Raw genomic sequence first — 18,321 nt, forward strand, 5'->3', positions numbered from 1 at the left:
AGCCTGGCGCTAAAGGCGCCAGGACTGACTCAAAGAGTGTCTTGGATGAGGTTTAAGGCCTTTGACCTGGCCCTAACTGGATGGCTGACTTGCCAGTGAGGGCCAGGGGCAAGGGTCATGACAATAGCGATACAATTAACCATGTAAATGCGATTCAGTAAAATAAGCAGCAAGAAAGAAAATTTGAACATGAACTCCGCTCGATGACACGTGTGTTTCACCCACTTCGACCATGGGTTGTGAATTTTTGACAGGAACCACGCTTAGTACAAAAAAAATGTCTCTGAATAACATTTGAAAGGAGCTGAATTATTTTACATAAAAAACCTCTGGCTCTCAGAATACATTCGCACATGTGCATGAGTGAGATTTCTGCGCTATTATCACGGGCAACCCTTCTTTGTTGTCCTGCCAGCATACAGCAGTATCGCAACTCCTGCACTCAGGCAATGTAGATGGAGCACAACCTCCCTCCGACTACAGTCTCTTGAATTTATATGCTATCCCTGTCAATCTCACTAAAAACCTGCCTCTAACATGACGTGCATCATCACCTGATTTGGTTTCTCCGGAAGCATAGCTTTGTGAATATATTTGTAACAATCATTTCCTCTGGGTACAATTGCGCTTTCTCCAGAGTGCATATGTTACTCGAAGTTTGTGCAATGAAATCACAGCCAGCAAACTTGTGCCTGCATGTTTTAACACCACTGTAAAAACACCTTACTTTCGACCTATCATCTGAACGTGGTTTGCACTGTTTTGTTAAAGATAAATTATCAATTCATGGGAAATGGTGTTAATTGGTTAGTTTGGGTTAATATGTACATAGTGCAAACTGGACAGATAACCTGTTCACCCTGAAGTGGATCATTTTAAAAGGTGCTCACTACAAGAATGTGCATTTCTGTTTGTAATGTAGGCCAGCAATTTGATGTCTGTATTCTGTTTACTGCCTCCTCCTGAATGTCGTGGCTCACTTACTGCCCCTCATATAGTATCCCTACATCTACAGTATCTCCTACAGGCCCTGATCCCCTATGTGATTTATATTGTCCTTGGAACTGCTTGCAGTATATTTACGGAAAGAATACCATGAGGCTGGCATTAATATTTTCATTGTATCCAGACATGCTCCTTTACTTACAGCAACCAGAGACCAATTTACAGTACATATTAGATGTGCTGGAGTGCTATGCCGACCTTTCAGGGATTACAGTAAATGCTCAGAAGTCATTAGTTTCCCCTGGCAGGATATAAAGGGAGGGCCAAAAGGGACTTACCAGTGTTACCGATTAAATAGAAGACTGGCACATTCAGGTATCTTGCGGTAGACCTCCTCCATGACCCTAAATTAGAACACGGTACAGGCCGTGAATAAAATAGAGAACTTTATGAAATTCTGGGCCAAGCTACCGCCTTCATTGATGGGCAGAGCAGCGCTGCTGAAGATGCTAGTGCTTCCAAGACTGCTTCATTTTACGAACGTTCCATTCAATATCCCCAGAGCTTTCTTTAAGGCATTAAACACTACTTGCTTTAGCTTTCTATGACACAATACCGGAAACAGGATGTCTCTAGAGAAGCTACAAAGAGCGTACGCACAAGGAGGGATTAGTGTGCCAGATTTTGAAGGATATTTCATTGCGTGCCAGCTGCAGTTTGCTACTTACTGGCTGTTGGACGCACTGACCGAGGACACTGAATTACTACAAACGGCATGCACCCCATTCTTTTTTGAAAGATGGTGTGGTCCATAGTTCCACTGGATTCCAAACCCCCTATGTTGAAATTAGGCATGGCAAAGAGCTTGCCGCCTTTTGGGCAAGGAAAACCCATACTCACCCCAGATGCCACTGGTGATGCTGCAAAAGGAAAATGAGAAGCTCAGGCTGCAAGTTACGTAACATTGGAAAACTAGCGGAGTGGTGACATTGGGTGATGTATTAAATGAGGGACGGCCAATGACATTTGATGAAGTTGTTTCGGAATTAGGAATGCAATCGGGACAGCATTTGACCTATGCCTTGTTTCTGCATAGAATGAAATAAAGATGTCCGGGTTCAGAGGGAGTGCTGGTGGAGGATGAGAAGATTGAAACACTTTACGATGTATCTGATGTAGGACATGGTGTCTAGGCTGTATAAGATACTAGCGGGAGATCAGATAACCATTTAGTACAGACTAGGAAACGTTGGGAAGCAGACTTGGGGGAGCAGCTGTCGGATGCAGTATGGAATAGGACTATGGGCTATCATAAGGTGTCCAGAAATGTGAAATTACAGTTGATACAATTATGTCACTCATAGAGCATATTTGACTCCGGAGAGGATTGCAAAATGTAGTAACGCTGCAGTACAGGCCTGTCCAAAATATGGCTGGATTAATGCAGACCTGATGCACATTATTTTGGGCCAGTGCCGAAATAGGCCAGTTCTGGGTGGGGGTGACCCGGGCCCTAGCTAATGTGGGCTTGTCAGATCTGGTCTCCCCATAGCGTGTCTGCTAGGAATCTTTCCTAGACCAAAACAGGCCAGGCATGTCAGCAAACTGAGAGACCTAGTATATAGCTTGGCGAAGCGCAGGATAGCGATGGCATAGAAAGCGAGCCGCAGCCCAAGGCTTGGTGTGGCTGAGACCTACAGAAATGGGTGCTGGCAGAAACAGCTGTGACATGAGGCATCCCGTCGAGGCTGCGATGAACAAAACATAGATTTAGGAGCTTGGAGACAATCAATACAGGAGTTGTCCTCTACATGGGATGCATACACCATAACAATTTACTGATTAGAGTGGTGAAGATAAGTTCAAATGAGTAATATATACACTAGAAGTAGAGATTGCAGGTATAATAGGCTTGGGGGGGTAGGGAGTTGGGGAGGGAGGGTGTGAACAGACGAATACTATGATGTACCATTGATAACGATTCAAATGTCTATTAGAAAACGTTTTTTTTGTTTAACTCAATTTCTTAAACAACTCCCAAATGGGTTGCCTCCTACACCATTCCAAATACCAACTTGGGACCTTCATTTGGTTTTAAAGTTTTTGATGTGCGCTCCTTTCGAGCCACTCCATTGCTGCCCTTTAAGGTTGCTAACTTACAAACTATTTTGTTAGTGATATCAGCCCGCAGGGCGAGTGAGTTGAAGGCATTATCCTGTAAACCTCAGTTTACCACCTTTTACAAGGATAAAGGTTATCCTTAAGGTCAAACCCTCTTTTCTACCGAAGATTGTATTGGATTACCATTTAGCACTGAAAATTGTGCTTTCTGCCTTCTATCCTCCACTTCATTCTGGCAAGGAAGAGTAAGGATCTCACAGACTTGATCTGAGGAAAGCTCTAAGCTTTTATGTTTCAAGAATGGCAAAGTTCCAACAACACAACCTACTTTTCATTGTTTATACAGGACACAAACTAGTTCTGTCAATCACCAACAAGCTCTATCTAGATGGAGTGTTGCAGACTAGCTGGGAAGGATCCCCCAGAAGGCCTAAGGGCTCCTTGCACTAGGGGCATGGCAACTTCCTCTGCCCTTCAGAGGAGTGTTCCGATAAAGGATATCTGCACTGTAGCTACCTGGTCCACCACCCACACGTTTACAAAACATTGTTTGGACACCACTAACAATGAGGGAGATGGGGGCGTGGCTACATGGCCACGTGAGTGGACGTGTTCTTGGATGGCTCCTGCAGATCCGACATTGATCCTTGGAAGTGAACGTGCTTCAACCTTGCCACATGTTAAGTCTAATGAGAGATAAAGGGTCTCAACTCCCTCTCCCGAACCACAGTAGCCGAATAGATCGACCCTCCCACCGTGGTTGGCACGGGCATCTGAATGTAAATACACAGAGAAACACGTGGCAGGCAGCCAATGGGGGGGGGGGAGACTGAGTTGGGGAAAGGGTGTGGAATGACAAAGGTAAGGTAGGGAAGAGAAAACCTGCATACCTAACGCAGAACATAATACTGAGACGTCGCAATCCTGTCCTTCCTGATACAGTGCAACCTATCCAACTCCTGAGTATGTATATATAACACCCAGGATTCTTCATAATACTATACCATACCATACCCATGACCATGTACGTGTGTGTAACACATAGCAAACATGAAGCAACACAAACTGCATGGCACACACCAGGGAACATTCCCTACATGAATTCAACATAACACATGACCCAGAAGGCTGACATTTAACATGAGCAAACATAAGCGAAAACCTAGATCATGACTTATCAGTAGAGAAATGCCTGCAAGACTTTGTCCCTTCCAATTAGTAAAGATTCCTCTTTACGGTGAGTATTGCCTCATACTCTGGGTATAATCAATGTTACCAACAACCTGCAGATCCAACACTCATAACTCATAAAATCCTCTCAGAACTTAGCACCTAAACATATGCTTGAGTCATTAACTTAAATCTTGAATGCACTTATCTTAGGGTCCGGGTGACTCGCGAGTACACCCGGACATCAGGACATGCTGCAGTTGAAACGCCGTAGCCCATTGGAGCCACTGCCGCGCCTAGTCTGGAGACACAGCTCAAAGCAGCAGTATGGAAGGTTCACCGCCGAGGCCTGTGGTAAGTTGCCGAGTGGCCGCGTTGCCTCCCAGAGTCACTGCCGCAGACCGCCGCCCTGATTGCCGCTGTGATTGCCTGCTCACCCAGATCACCATCAGTTCGTCCAGAGCCCCATACACGCCGTCGTGGCTGTCCGTGCCGCACATCAATTATCAGCACCTGTGCACGGGCGATCAACGGCTAAATACTCTCCTGATGGGCTCCAGTTGTCTCACGGAGCGAACTCCAGAGACTACAATCTGCCCCTAAGCCTGCTGGGAACAGTAGTCTTTATCTCAATTTCGCCCATGCTGTCTCCTGGGCTTGCCTCAAACCCTATTCCTGACACCACATGTACCTGCCGTACACCTATGGATGCATGAACATTAGGGGCACGAATTGAGCGCAATGAAGGACCGATCCGCGGCTTGACGGGTGTGGAACGGATGCAGGAAGATTTGGGGAGTCCGAGTCTCGGGGCTGATCAAAATGGGAGACAGCGAACAAAGGGCCATATAAACTGACCGCTACATCGCAGGGAGAGGTGGCAGGCGAGGCGCAGCGGAGGCCGAGCCCGTCGTGTCCTGGCAGGACAGGAAGAGCCTGGTGTGTATGGCAACAAAGGAGGACCTTTGCAGATGGTGAGAGGTCCTGCCGTGTTGGGGCCGAGGTCCACGGAGCGCAAGAGTGTGGTGTGAGGTCACGGGCGGCGCTGTCAGCGGGACGCTGTGCGAGGCTGGGGAGGATCGGCCCGCGGCAGCATCTGAGCATTTGACGACTGAGAGGTTGCAACTCCGTGTCCAACGCCTGGTCGTCAGGCTTTGACATTGCCAATAGGACAGGGGCCCCCCCGTGACGCCCTGGCCTTGAGGAGCGGGGATACAGCGGGAGGCACCAGCCTTCGAAGAGGCTCTAACTGATAAACCGAGACCAGCGGCGCCTGCTCTGCACCGCCTCGGCAGCAACGGATACATTTGTATCATAGTAAGTGCCAGAGCCAGCTCTGGGGGGGCACGCAGCACTTGGCAACATCACTGGGGAAGCCTGCAGACATCCAGCGTGTGGGATTTTATTCAGCAGTTGGGGGCCCGAACTGATGGGTGCCGTGCCTAATATAGAGCACGCAGCTAGTCTCCAACAGGCACCCAACAAGCGTGGTAGTACGTGCTCCCGTAGCTGAGAGTTCAACCAGAGGAAACGCATCCGAAATACTGCCGCATCCACGGCAATAGGACGGCCTCCAGAGGATTGCATTAGCTGAGGAGGGGGACACTATAAGAGGCCACGGCCCATTGATGTGAACATGCCGCACTGAGGCCAGTAACACTGCGCGCCAGACGCCTGGACTGGGCCACTGGTTCAGCCTCCAGTGGGAGGTGACGTTGATACCTAATAGTGCCGGGGCTCCTACACATTACACCACAGGAGGCTGGCATGCCAGCAGAGCCGCCAGGCACATACAAGAGACACTGAGAGCAAGCTCTGAGCACAACCCGATGTGGGGGACAGGCTGGAGCTCACCCTCACGGAAGTGGCAGCCATTTAGCGCGGCTCACAGTTGACACACATGGGGCCAGCACACACACCTGGGAGCTCCATAAGTACTGGAGGATGCGCTCATGGACCTAGATCAACAAGGGCTGGGGCTCCAGTTTTGAGTGAACCGAATAGCCCAAATAACCACGTGGGAGGACACAGCCCACTCAGGAGCTGAACTGGGAGCTCGTGGGCACTCTCAACACAGGCTGCTCATGAAGCGTGCCTGGTGGGAAGCTCCACAAACACCACCGTCTGGTGGGAAGTGACAGTAATCTGTCAGGGCTCATGGGTGATGCACGTTGGGCCAGCAAATACGCCCAGGGGGGCCCCATAAGCACTGGGGAGTGCGCCCGAGGACCCAGACACACTGGGGCTGGGGCTCAGGGTTCGAGCGGATTGAAAAAACCCACATAATTACATGGGAGGGCACAGCCCACTCCAGGAGCAGAACAGGCAGCTTAAGGACACCCCTGACACGGCCTGGCCGGGCTCTGACACTAATGGCAGTCTAACTTTACTAAGGCCCGGGACCACAAGCGGTGGGGCTTGCCCACACGTCTGACACACCACGATGACTAACAAACTCTTAAGAACAAAGGGCAAGCAACCCACGCTCTACGTATACGCCAGAACATCGCTGGGTGCAGAAGGGGCCAGGAGCAAAGACAAAACCCCCGCTGGGGGCACAGACACTATGGACAAAGACCAGGAGATCCTTGCTGCGATTGCTGATCTGAAAGTGGCTTGGGAGACCAAACTGGGACTGGCCATGAACGAATTGAAAGCGGCACTAGAGCTCAGTCGGGGCAGTGCAAGAGGGGGTGAATCTTCTCCGGCAAGATGTCAGGTCACTGGCAGAACGCACGGGTGACCTAGAAAAAGTGGTGGCCCCGAACATAGCGGACTGCACAGCCCATAAATCGGAACTTCACGCCCTAGTACAATGTGTGGGCAACCTTGAAAGTAGGGCGGAGGAGGCGGAAGGACGCGCCCGAAGGAATAATATTCGTATCGTTTGATTGCCGGAAGGACCTGAGGGATCCAACCCCACGGAGTACATTGAATCTATGCTGCTGCAGGAGATAACCGGGGGTGTGTTGACCCAGGGGTTTGCTGTGGAAAGGGTGCACAGGGCCCTGATGACGAAGCCACCGCCGGGAACCCCCCCCTAGGCCGGTGATAGCCAAGATCCTGAACTACCGTGATCGGGAAAAAATTCTTGAACACTTTCGGCAGGGCGGAACAATACAAAGGGGGTCGGCAAACATAACCGCATACCCGGATTACACCTTGCAGGTGCAGCGCAGACACATGAACTTTGGGACTGTGAAAAGAAGACTGCGTGAAGCAGGCCACAAGTATATGCTGATCTACCCGGCAAAACTGAAGGTGTTCCACAAGAGCAGAATCTTGTTTTTTGAAACCCCGGAGGATGCTATGGGATGGTTGGACACGCAGAGCTGCCCCCCAAGAATCTGGTATCTAGACAGACGGCAAAGATAAGTAACATGTGTCTGTGGCACCTATGGTGTCACAGCGTAAGACAATGGGACTTGAATATAGCACAAGACATAACCTATGGAGGGTGCAACGAGGGCTATACATGTATGCATGATCCGTTAGCACGAGAAACCTTGATATTGGCAAGGGAGCCTTAAAGAGCCAGCCCTCCCATCCCCACAACGAGAAGTTTAGTTAGGTCACCAGTAGTCCGGTGACACCCTGCCAGGTTCCTGACCTCGGCATTCCGAGGCAGGACCAAACGCGGGGGCCTGAGATCCAGGGATGGAGCTGGGCACTTGTTGGGGTTGGGTGGGATGGGGGGTGGGCAGGGGTTGTGTGCAGGGGTTTAGAGTTGGGAAAGGGGGGAGGGGAGTTTGTTGGAAGTGGGAGGGGAACAAGCCAAATCTTGTCACATCAGGTGGGAGGGGGAAACTGGGAGGGGAGGTGGGCTATCCTATAAATGGCGTCGGGTAGCCTTAGAGTGGTGACCTGGAACGTGAGGGGCCTCAATCGCTATTTGAAGCGTAATAAAGTAATGATGTACCTCAGAAGGATGAGGATTGACATAGCATTATTACAGGAAACGCACCTTACTAGGGAGAAACTGGAGGTGGTCAAGAGAAAGTGGAAAGGGAGCATCACGGGAGCCACATACTCATCTTACGCAAGGGGAGTTATCATATGGATGGCACTGCATGTACCATTTCAGCTGATTCAGTCTACGATGGACCCAGAAGGCAGAATGATAGTAGTGCGGGGGATGCTGGAAAACCGGGAAGTGAGTGTTATAAACTTAAACACCCCTAACCAAGATACAGCAGCTTATTTTAGGACTCTATACGGCTAAATTAGCCCCCTACTGGGCAGCGCGATCCTATGGGGAGGGGACTTTAATTGTACATTAAATCCTAAAATGGACAGATCAGATGGTAAACCAGACAAACCCACCCTGGCCGCAAAGGCGTTACAGGCGCTGCTTAGAGGTTTTGAACTCGAAGATGTCTGGAGGGAGCTACACCCAGCAGACAGGCAGTACTCACATTATGCGGCTCCACATAACCTGCACACGAGGCTGGATTATATGTTCGCTGCTGCTGAGTTAGTAGGAGAAATGATGGGCGCAGACTAGAAGGCCAGAGTGCTTTCGGACCACTCCCCCTTGGTCCTGGAGTGGCGACACCAACCCCCTAGAGTGCACATCCCAACGTGGAAGCTCAGAGCTGAGGCCCTACAGGACTCGGGAGGACCTGAGGGAGGCGATCAATGTGTATTTCGACATTAACACCGTAAGCGTTCAATCTGTGGGAACTGTATGGGAGGCATTCAAAATAGTAGTGCGGGGTGTAGCCATATCAAAATCCAGAGGGCTCCAAGGGGGCATAGAATGGGAGTTGCAGGAAACAGAGAGGGAGTTGGAAGACATGAGTAAGGGGGGCACCTCTCAGGAGGATGAGGTAAGGATGAAGCTGCTACAACAAGCCAGCAGTGGGCACTGGGATAGATTATGTAAATTGAGCTACAAGAAATATTTCGAAAGGCAGCATGCGGGAGGAGACAAGCCGGGCAGGTTGTTGGCCCGGTTATATAAAAATGAAACATCACAACCAGTGATCAGGGAAATCGGTGGGGACGAGGGCCAGATCTGGGATACCCAGGATGGAGTAAACGAAGAGTTCCTAAGATACTATAAACGTCTTTGAGGACGCAGGGGAAGAAATGGATCAAGAGATCCAGGAAACATTAGAAGACATAGGCTTGCCCACATTAGACGATCTGGAACGGGCAGACCTGGACGCCCCAATCACCTCAGAAGAACTAAAGAAAGTGATTCAGCACCTGCCCACATGCAAAGCTCCGGGGTCGGCCGGGCTCCCCAGCGAATTCTATAAAACATACAAACAAGAGCTGCTCCCCCTGCTGCTGGCCATGCTTAATGAGGCGTTTGACGTTTGAGCACGGTAGGCTGCCTGAGTCCCTACGGGAGGCGGTGATCATCCCGCTCTTAAAACCAGGTAAGCCAAGCACAGACTGTGGGTCATACAGACCCCTATCGATGCTTAATCAGGACAGCAAAATCCTCACAGCAGTGCTGGCAAACAGGCTTAAGCGAGTCATTGGCAGACTGATACACCATGACCAAACAGGCTACGTTCCTGGCAGGAACATAACTGACAATCAGAGGAGACTTCACCACATTATCGACCAAACAGAAGGACCCCAGCGAATTGGTAATTGTCTCGCTGGATGCAATTAAGGCCTTCGACTCAGTGAGATGGCCTTGGTTGCTAGCGACTCTGAGAGAATACGGGATGGGGCCGGGGTATCTGAGGTGGGTCAAAATGTTATACAGTTCCCCAATTGCAAGGGTCCAAACGGGTGCTACAATCTCAGATAAATGGCAACTCAGCAGGGGCACTAGACAGGGTTACCCCTGGTTGCCTATGCTATATATCCTTGCGTTGGAGCCATTGGCAGTCTGCCTCAGACAACAGTATGGGGAGATGGGGATCCACTCTGCGGGAGGTTCGCATCTTATATCATTGTATGCCGATGATATACTTTTATTTCTGCGCTTCTCAGAGGAAAACCTAAAATATGTCCTGGAGGTGATGGAACGATACGCTACCCTCTCGGGCATAGCAGTAAATCCCAAGAAATCCAGCATGTTCCCCCTGGGGAGGTACAGACGCGCCCTACCGAGGAGCCTACTGGTTTTGCCAATACCTTGGCGAACCGAGATGTTTCGTTACCTGGGTATTGACATATACCACACGATAAGAGAAGAACACAAACACAATACAGAAAAGGCAGTTGAAGGTATTAAGAATAGCATGGGATTTTGGTCCGGACTACCCCTGGACATGATGGGAAGAGCGGCTCTGATTAAGATGATGGTAGTCCTGCCCAGACTGTTACACTTTTTTGTAAGCATCCCGTATGTGATCCCTAAGCGCTTTTTTGCCTAACTCACAGCCTGTGCAGGGGTTTCATATGGCACAATTCCAGGAACAGGGTGGCCCTCTGGAAACTACAAAACTTTTGTGACGGGGGGGGGTATTAACCTGCCGAATTTTGAGTTGTATTACTTGGCGGGACAGCTGCAAAATGTGGTCAGGTGGTTGTCTGAAGAAGAAACGGCTGAAGCCAGGCTGTTGTATAAGGATCCTGCTCCCTACTTCCTTAGAGAGACAGTGTGGTTGCCTAAACCAAAGGTACTAGGAATGGTGAGACTGCTGGTGCTGGTATTACCCAAATTAATTTACAATTGTTCGAATGAACAATTGACCGAATTCGGTTTGGATATATATATATATATATATATATATATATATATATATATATATATATATATATATGGGTTGTGGGGGTTGCCCCCACATATGCTACAGTTGACCTTCACAATTCGGTCAATTGTGAAAAGGTCAATTGTAATTCGAACAGTTGTAAAACAAACAATTCGTATACAACCCTGGTGCTTGGCTGGGAAATGTGGCGTAGACCATGGCAGAATGTGGGAAACCCAGCCCCATTCTCCCTGCAGGTGCCGTTGGTGGTGCTATGCGGGGAGGGCTCCCAAATGATAAAAGGGGTCTGTAGATACTGGGAACCGATAGGCCTGGCTACCCTTGGAGATATATAGCAAGAGGGGGAGGCATTGGACTTTCAGAGGCTAATAGAGGACACCAGGTTGCATAAGGGCCAACACATTACTTATTCCAGAATCATTAAACGAGTGCGAGAAAGGTGGCCTGAGGCAGTGCTTGTGGAACAACCTGATGCTACCATCGAGACGATGTATATCTCGGAGAGTGGGCATGCAATATCTCGCATATGAGCTACTGGGGACTAGGGTGGGGAAGGAGCTGCTCCAACTGAGGCGAGATTTGGAAGAGGTGGAAGAACCCATGTCGAATGGGCAATGGGATGGAGCCCAAAGGTATCATAAGAAGGTGTCCCGAAACGTGAGGCTTCAGCAGATTCAATTATATATCGCTCATAGAGCATATTTGACCCCCAGTAAAATTGCCAGGTTTGGTGGCCCGGTGATACAGAAATGCCCTAGGTGCGGGGAGGAGAAAGCTGGGATGCTACACATGTTTTGAGCTTGCCTGGAGGTGGGAAGGTTTTGGGCAGAGCTGAAGATATGCCTAGCAGGAAAAGGGATTACGCTGGATGTGGAGTCAGCTTGGGCATGCATGCTTGTGGGTTTTACCAGACCACGCAACCTGAGGCACCTCAGTAAGATGAAGGGCCTGGCCTACATCCTGGCCAAACAGAGAATTGCAATGTGCTGGAAAGCAGCCCATCGGCCTAGAATTGAGATGTGGTGGGCAGACCTCATGAAGTGGGCAGAGGCAGAAACGGCTGCCTGGTATGAAGCGGTCAGCGGGGTGGGATTAGGTGGGACCCCTAAAAGCATGGAGACAATTGGTGGCATCAATGGTGGGTCCCTCCCAGGCCGACCTTAGCGATGATGATATGGAAGAGATAATGGCAGTAGACACGCCTGAAGATAAGCAGGACGATGACATGGATACAGGGGCTCGAGTTAAAGGAGTGGGAGGGGGGAGGACCGAAAAGTGTACTTTGTAATGTTGTGAAGCTTAAACACGGAAGTCCTCATTGTTTGTAATGTTTGGAGTGTTGTTTATAAAATAATAAATATTTTAAAAAATAAAAATGAGGGAACATTTGGGAAGGCAATTCTATGCTCTGTTGCTCTGTTCTTGACAAACATTAACTCTCAACATTCTTACTCCCTCCAAAAGATCCTAATACTGCTTTGGGAGTCTATCATAATATGAGGAATACATGGGAGGACACAATCCATTTGAAGAACAAGTTACTTGCCGCTGGTAAAGTTCGACTGGATGTTCCTTGCACGTATTCCTCATCGCCCTCCCAACCTACCCCACTGTAGAATTTCCAAGCTTTAGAACTTGTGCTCTTTTATGGTCTGATAAATTAAAGGCACTTATGAAGGGCGGTCATTTTGCATATGGGTGGTGAAAAAAAAAGACGCCAACACCCGATGTGCCTGCGATATGCACTAGACGATGACGTCAGCCGAGATGGAGGCCCTCGCGGGACATGGATGACCGCCTTGACGCACAGCGCCCTCTGCCGAGAGAAACATTTTTCTGAATCAGCTGAAGCTGGAAACAAAGATCTCCTAAGATCAAGAACATGTGGGAGGAACATTCAGTCGAAAGAACTTTACCAGCGGCGAGTAACTTGTTCTTCAAATGGATTGTGTCCTCAAGAAATGGGGGGGGGAGACGGGCCATTTTGACAAAATGGGCACCCATTGGTGCCTTACTGCAGCTGCGAATGCTGCCCGTGGTAAAAACACACAATGGTAGTAAAAAGTAAACCACTGCCACCAGCCATTAATTGTAGAAAGAGTAAAATAATGTTACATGATAAACTAGACAAAGGGTGTACTAAGTAACCCCTCTGGTACCCTATTGTAAGATAGTGTGTGTTGGGTCTAGAAAGTTACAAAAGGTAAGTAAAGTCAATTTCACTTCACTTCACTGCTCTTGGAAATAGTAGTTTCACCAAGAGAAGGTATTTAAACCTTTGTGAAATCTGAGACTTCCCTGAGCTAATGCACTGAAGGTGCTGTGTGTCACAATGTAAAGATGATGCCTATGGAGTTTGTTAGACTCCAAAGACAAAAGAAACAGTCCAAATCACAATAAAAATACACGAGGGTGAGAGAAAGGGCTCACTCTCTCCAGGTTAGAAATTAAAAAGTCCTAAAGTCCAGCAAAAGAGCTGAAGTTCTCCAAGGTAGAAGGGAATTAGCACATTTCTGAGAATTCTGCCTAATAAAGGGAAAGGGGATACCATGTCTCACCCGATGATACCACAACCCTCTCCCAGAGGTCACCTTCCCCCCCCTGTGTTCGTCCCTCGCATAACCGCCCCCAGGGTCAGGAAGTGGCTGCCGTTCCCTGGCCACATGGGAGGTCGTCATTGCGGGAAATAAATGATACCACCCTTGGATCCCTCACAATGCCCTCCACATTTATGCAGAATTTGTACTATGAAGGTTACGTAGGCCGGTATTGTAGTTCCATTCAAGCATTCTGGTGTTAACTGAGCTGCCACAGTCAAAGTTTGTGGGCTTCTGCCCATGCTTTCTCTCAGTTGTGGATGTACCCAGGACGACCGTCATAAAATGGCTGTAGCTGATCTAGGCAACTGCAGTTGCCAAGACCTACATGGATAACTCCATAGTTTATATCACTTTCGTTGTAAAAGTGTGCAGCTGTTGGACGCTGTCCTATATCTTGCCTGGGGGGGAGGATCCTTGACAGGTACCGACCTGAAGTACAGCAGGCTTTACCCCCTTACATTACAGATTACAGCCACCAAGCATTTGAGCACACACGAGCAAGCGCTAAGCTGACCTTGAGCAGCTTAGTATGCCATGGTGCTCATTGTATTTCAGACACCTGATCAGTACTCGGAGAAACTGTGCACCTGTGAACCAGTCAGAAAAATAAAAAAACACAAAGATGGACTGCACACGAGAACTATGGGACTTGTGTTTTCATCAAAAGCGGCATTTCTTGAAAACCTGCCAAGTGTCCTGAGACTTGCCCTTACATTAGTAGGAATGGACATGCGGGGGGACAGCACGTGGGATTGGGAGTACAGCAGTTTGTGACGCATTCCCCAATAAAGCAAATGTGGGTATCGGTCATGGTGTTTTGACTTTCGTCCTTGCTCCCCATCAAAAGTATTGTAGAATGTATTATAGATTTGACACTGTAGTTTTATGTCCATTCACCTAAATGCCTCCCCCATAGATGCACTAATGTTCAGTGGTACATTTTCAAGGAACCCTTTAACTGTCAAGCTGAATTATGAAATGAAACGCATAGAATTCCATTGTTGCAATGCAAATAAATAGCACATTGATAACTGAGGTATGCTGCATAATGGGAAATTATTGCGATATGTCTCACCAACTAATTGTTCCTGTCGATCTTGGCAAAATTGGCTTTTTTGATGACCTGTCTTGTACGAATTGCTTTTTTTTCTTTTAATTGGTGGGGTGTTGCCACATTCCTCTTCGCCACCTCCTTTACCAATTTATTTTTTTCTTTTTTGCTGACAAATTTGCCCTAGAGTAGTATTTGGAGTAGAGTAGTTAAAAAGTTCAGTGTTTGTCTGAATTCTTTCATCGCTCTGACACCCAAATAATCCATATAGCCAGCTCTATAGCCATTCTAATGCTTTCTTACAGATTTTCTATTTTGTCCGGACAACTAATTTTCATCTCCCAATTTATTTTGTTAGAAATACAAGAGGACAAACTTCAAATGGTTTCGTTGGTAGAGGTTCAGCTAATTGGGGTTCTAAATCCAACTCCTGGAAAACTGGTAAGTTGCTTAAGTTCATTAGGAATAGTTTGCTTATAAAATAATTTTCTCTTTTTCCATTGTTTTTTCTAACTAAATCCTCTGATTTCAGTTGGATGACTCATTTGGAGAATCATTTTTATTTGTGTACATTTTTATGACCTACTGATGACAAATGTCTGAATCTGACATTTTGCAATGGTAGTAAACTGTTATTTGTATTTGATTTTTATACAGCGCTTTTGTCCAAAGGTCTGTACAATTTAAAATAAAAAAACAGTACAATAATAATGGAAGGTATTTCTTTGAAGGTAGTGTAAGATGAGAAATGTAGCATGTGTAATGTGGTGTGTGGAGAAGCTGGTGGATTCCAGATAAAACGGTTCACTGAGGAAAGAGAAAGGAGGCTGACTGGCTGTGGGCTGCACAAATCTGACTTCATTCAATAAACCTACTGTGAATCATAGCCTGATGGTGTCAAGCTACTTAATTTAATTGGGGACGAGGATGGGATGGTGAACCTATGTAGGTTGAAAAGGTGATTTGGTGTGGTAAAGGTTAGCAGCGGACAAGTGCAGAGCCTCCGAATTAGCAAGAGTGAAGTGGAGAGATGTAATGAATGAGAAAGGAGGGATGGATGGGCTATATCCTTGAATGCAGTGTATAACCAGTGGCAAGAGTAATGTAGAATGTGGTGTGTGTGGGTGGAGAAGCTGGTGTGTTTCAGAAAAGACGGTTGACTGAGGAAGGAGGCGACTGACTGGCTGTGGGCTGCACAAATCTGACTTTATTCAATAAACTTAGTGTGAATCATATCCCAACGGTGTCAAGCTACTTAATTTCATAAACTGAGCGGATTGCTTGTTAAACCATCAAAGGTAGAGTGCCCCATTCATGTTGAACAGCTGCCCCTTAATGATCTCTTGCCTCCAGTACTTTATTTGCTTGTTTACAATGAGCCTGTGTTCTACCCATTGTCAAACCTTCTGCTCACTGAAATAACTCAGCTACTTTTCTTTCTCCCACCCCACTACTCGAAAATCTGTGAGTTGAGTGGTATTTGATCGTATCACCAGCTACCTGAGACTAAAAACCTCGATTCCCTTCAATCTCGATTCCACAGTTTACATTTCAACAAAACCACACCACACCACTCCCATTTCTACCGTTCTTAACACTGCCGACCCCTCTAAACTCTCCTGTCCTAGCCCACCTTTGATATGGCCAAGCAACCTCTCCCTTCTAAACACTTTGTTATTCAAGACCATGCACTCACTTGGATTACCCATACATTTCAGACCCATTTTTCTTGGATTCCAGGAACCTCGTCATAAACTGACTCACCACTTGTTCTCGTCTTTGTGCAATTGTAAGGCACTCTTCAAGGGGAATGCCTTGCCCATCTGTAAATGTTTGTTGCAAGTAACTTCTAATCAACGTTGAATTCCCTGTTCTTAAAGTAAATATAAATACCTCCCAGTCTCTCGATTTCACCCCTCCTCCATATGAAGCCCCTTTCCCAACACTCAAACCTTGAGTTCCTGTTCTTTACATTCTATATCCCTTCCCTCGATACACTAATTATCCCCACTTTGGCTTCTCTGTTCACTTATTTGCAGATAATATATGGGATAAGGAATACGTAATTTACCTTAACTCTGGTTCTCCAACATTGGTATCTTTTATTGGTATCTCACATGCACTTTAATATTCCCTGTCGTCCGATGTTAGGACTGATTTTCTATACTCTGGCCTGGTGGACAGAAGACCAACCTAGTATTGTGACAGGGGCAACTCTGGGAGCTGTAGCCAAACCAATTCAAGGTAGTAGGGCAAGTGGCCTAGGCCAAGTTTCAAGAGGTGGTGAGCTTGTAAGGGCTCTACAATGAGCACACAGTGAAATAGTCGAACACACTTAGACAACCGGTATCACCCAATACAAAAAATTAGATCCATATATCCAATTACTGGAAGAGGGCAAAATACTTATCAACCCCCTGAAAAGAAAGGTGCAGATTAGTATTAGCACTACTAGTCCACAGAGATGCAATCCTAACTTCAGAAGTCCATCCCTAGCATGGCATGGGGGATTGTATTGTGCACAAGGGTTCAGCAAAGTTGAATACAGTTTTTTGAAGCTGGAAAAAGGGAAGGTATGGTGTTCTGGGGTCCAGCGAACACTTCCAAGTGTCAGGGGATCAGTTAAACTAACTAACAAACTTGTTTCCAACTTTCGGAGTGCTTGTGTGAACAAGCAATTGCAAAGCAAAAGTTATCTAAATGTTTCTAAACGTTATCAAAACTTTTAAAAGGGAGTTAGGGATGCAGGTAAGTATTGCTGCAACTCACCCCCATACTCTGGATCGTTACAGGACTTGGCAGGTCCGTTGAGGAGGGTCCAAGCTCGTTTTTCTGATCAGCCTCAGCCCTTATTTCCCAGGGGCTGCAGGTTGAAGCAGTTCTCCGGTCATGGGCTATTGCTGGTGCAAGGACTTCTTTTGCATTTCTTCACTGGAACTCTATGCAGGGCCGCTCTCAGGAGAGGTCAGTATGCAGGTAAGCAGTTTCGGACGACATCCACTGATGCATGACGACGCAAAGGTATTGACCTGTCCGCTTGATGCAAAGACGGCAAGATTTCGCAGAGGTAAGTCTTGTTGCACAAGTTGAGGATCCCCCAAGTTCCAGACTAGTCTTTACAGGACATGAATGGTTTCTGTGAGATTTCTACTTGATTTTTGAATCAACCATTGGGAGGAACTGCTCTAAAGAACCAGACTTCACATAGAACTTTTGTGTGTTTGCACAGGAGGTCCTGCCAATCGCCTTGATCACTAAATGAAGGAACCTGCAAATCTTGTACTTTGGCCCTTTGTGCCGGAGGGGCCACATACGCTACTCTAAATTGTAGATAAGTTATTAACCTTATACTCAAGTGTGGTGACCACTTTCCAGTGTCTTCCATAAGCGCACGCAGACAGCCATCTTGTAATGGCACCTTGAAACCATTTTCTGTAAAGGTGCATTATAACTATCCAATAAATAAAATAAATGGAAGACTTCGAAAGGGCGTTGTCCTTGGTGACGTGACAAAAGATGGCAAACAGTTGTGATGATTTCTGAAACTCCTTGGTGCAAGCCACGTATAATGGGAGGGCTCGGAAGACATCAAAGGAGTATAAAGATTGCTCCGCTGGTGATGGAGAGCGAAAGAAGACTGGCAGAATTAAGAGTTTATTCAGGTGGAATGACGAAGGGACCTTTGGCATGAAAGACAGATTTGTCTGCAATACCACCTTAGACTGGTCAAAGCTCAGGTAGTGGGGTTTTCAGG

The 18,321-nt window shown here is 47.4% G+C and overlaps 1 protein-coding gene across 5 annotated transcripts in view; it reads left to right on the forward strand.

Moving 5' to 3' along the window:
* Positions 1-18,321, forward strand: part of LOC138582170 (protein D7-like) — a 1,409,716-nt gene that overhangs the window by 1,323,170 nt on the left and 68,225 nt on the right. For all 5 annotated transcript variants that reach the window (XM_069653210.1, XM_069653214.1, XM_069653212.1 and 2 more), the window contains one exon: positions 14,926-15,008. In XM_069653210.1, the coding sequence (XP_069509311.1) occupies positions 14,926-15,008 (83 nt within the window). The remainder of the gene's footprint in view (positions 1-14,925; positions 15,009-18,321) is intronic.

This window comes from Ambystoma mexicanum, chromosome 3q (assembly GCF_040938575.1).
Source record: "Ambystoma mexicanum isolate Mex_15411 chromosome 3q, UKY_AmexF1_1, whole genome shotgun sequence".
Lineage (NCBI taxonomy): Eukaryota > Metazoa > Chordata > Amphibia > Caudata > Ambystomatidae > Ambystoma > Ambystoma mexicanum.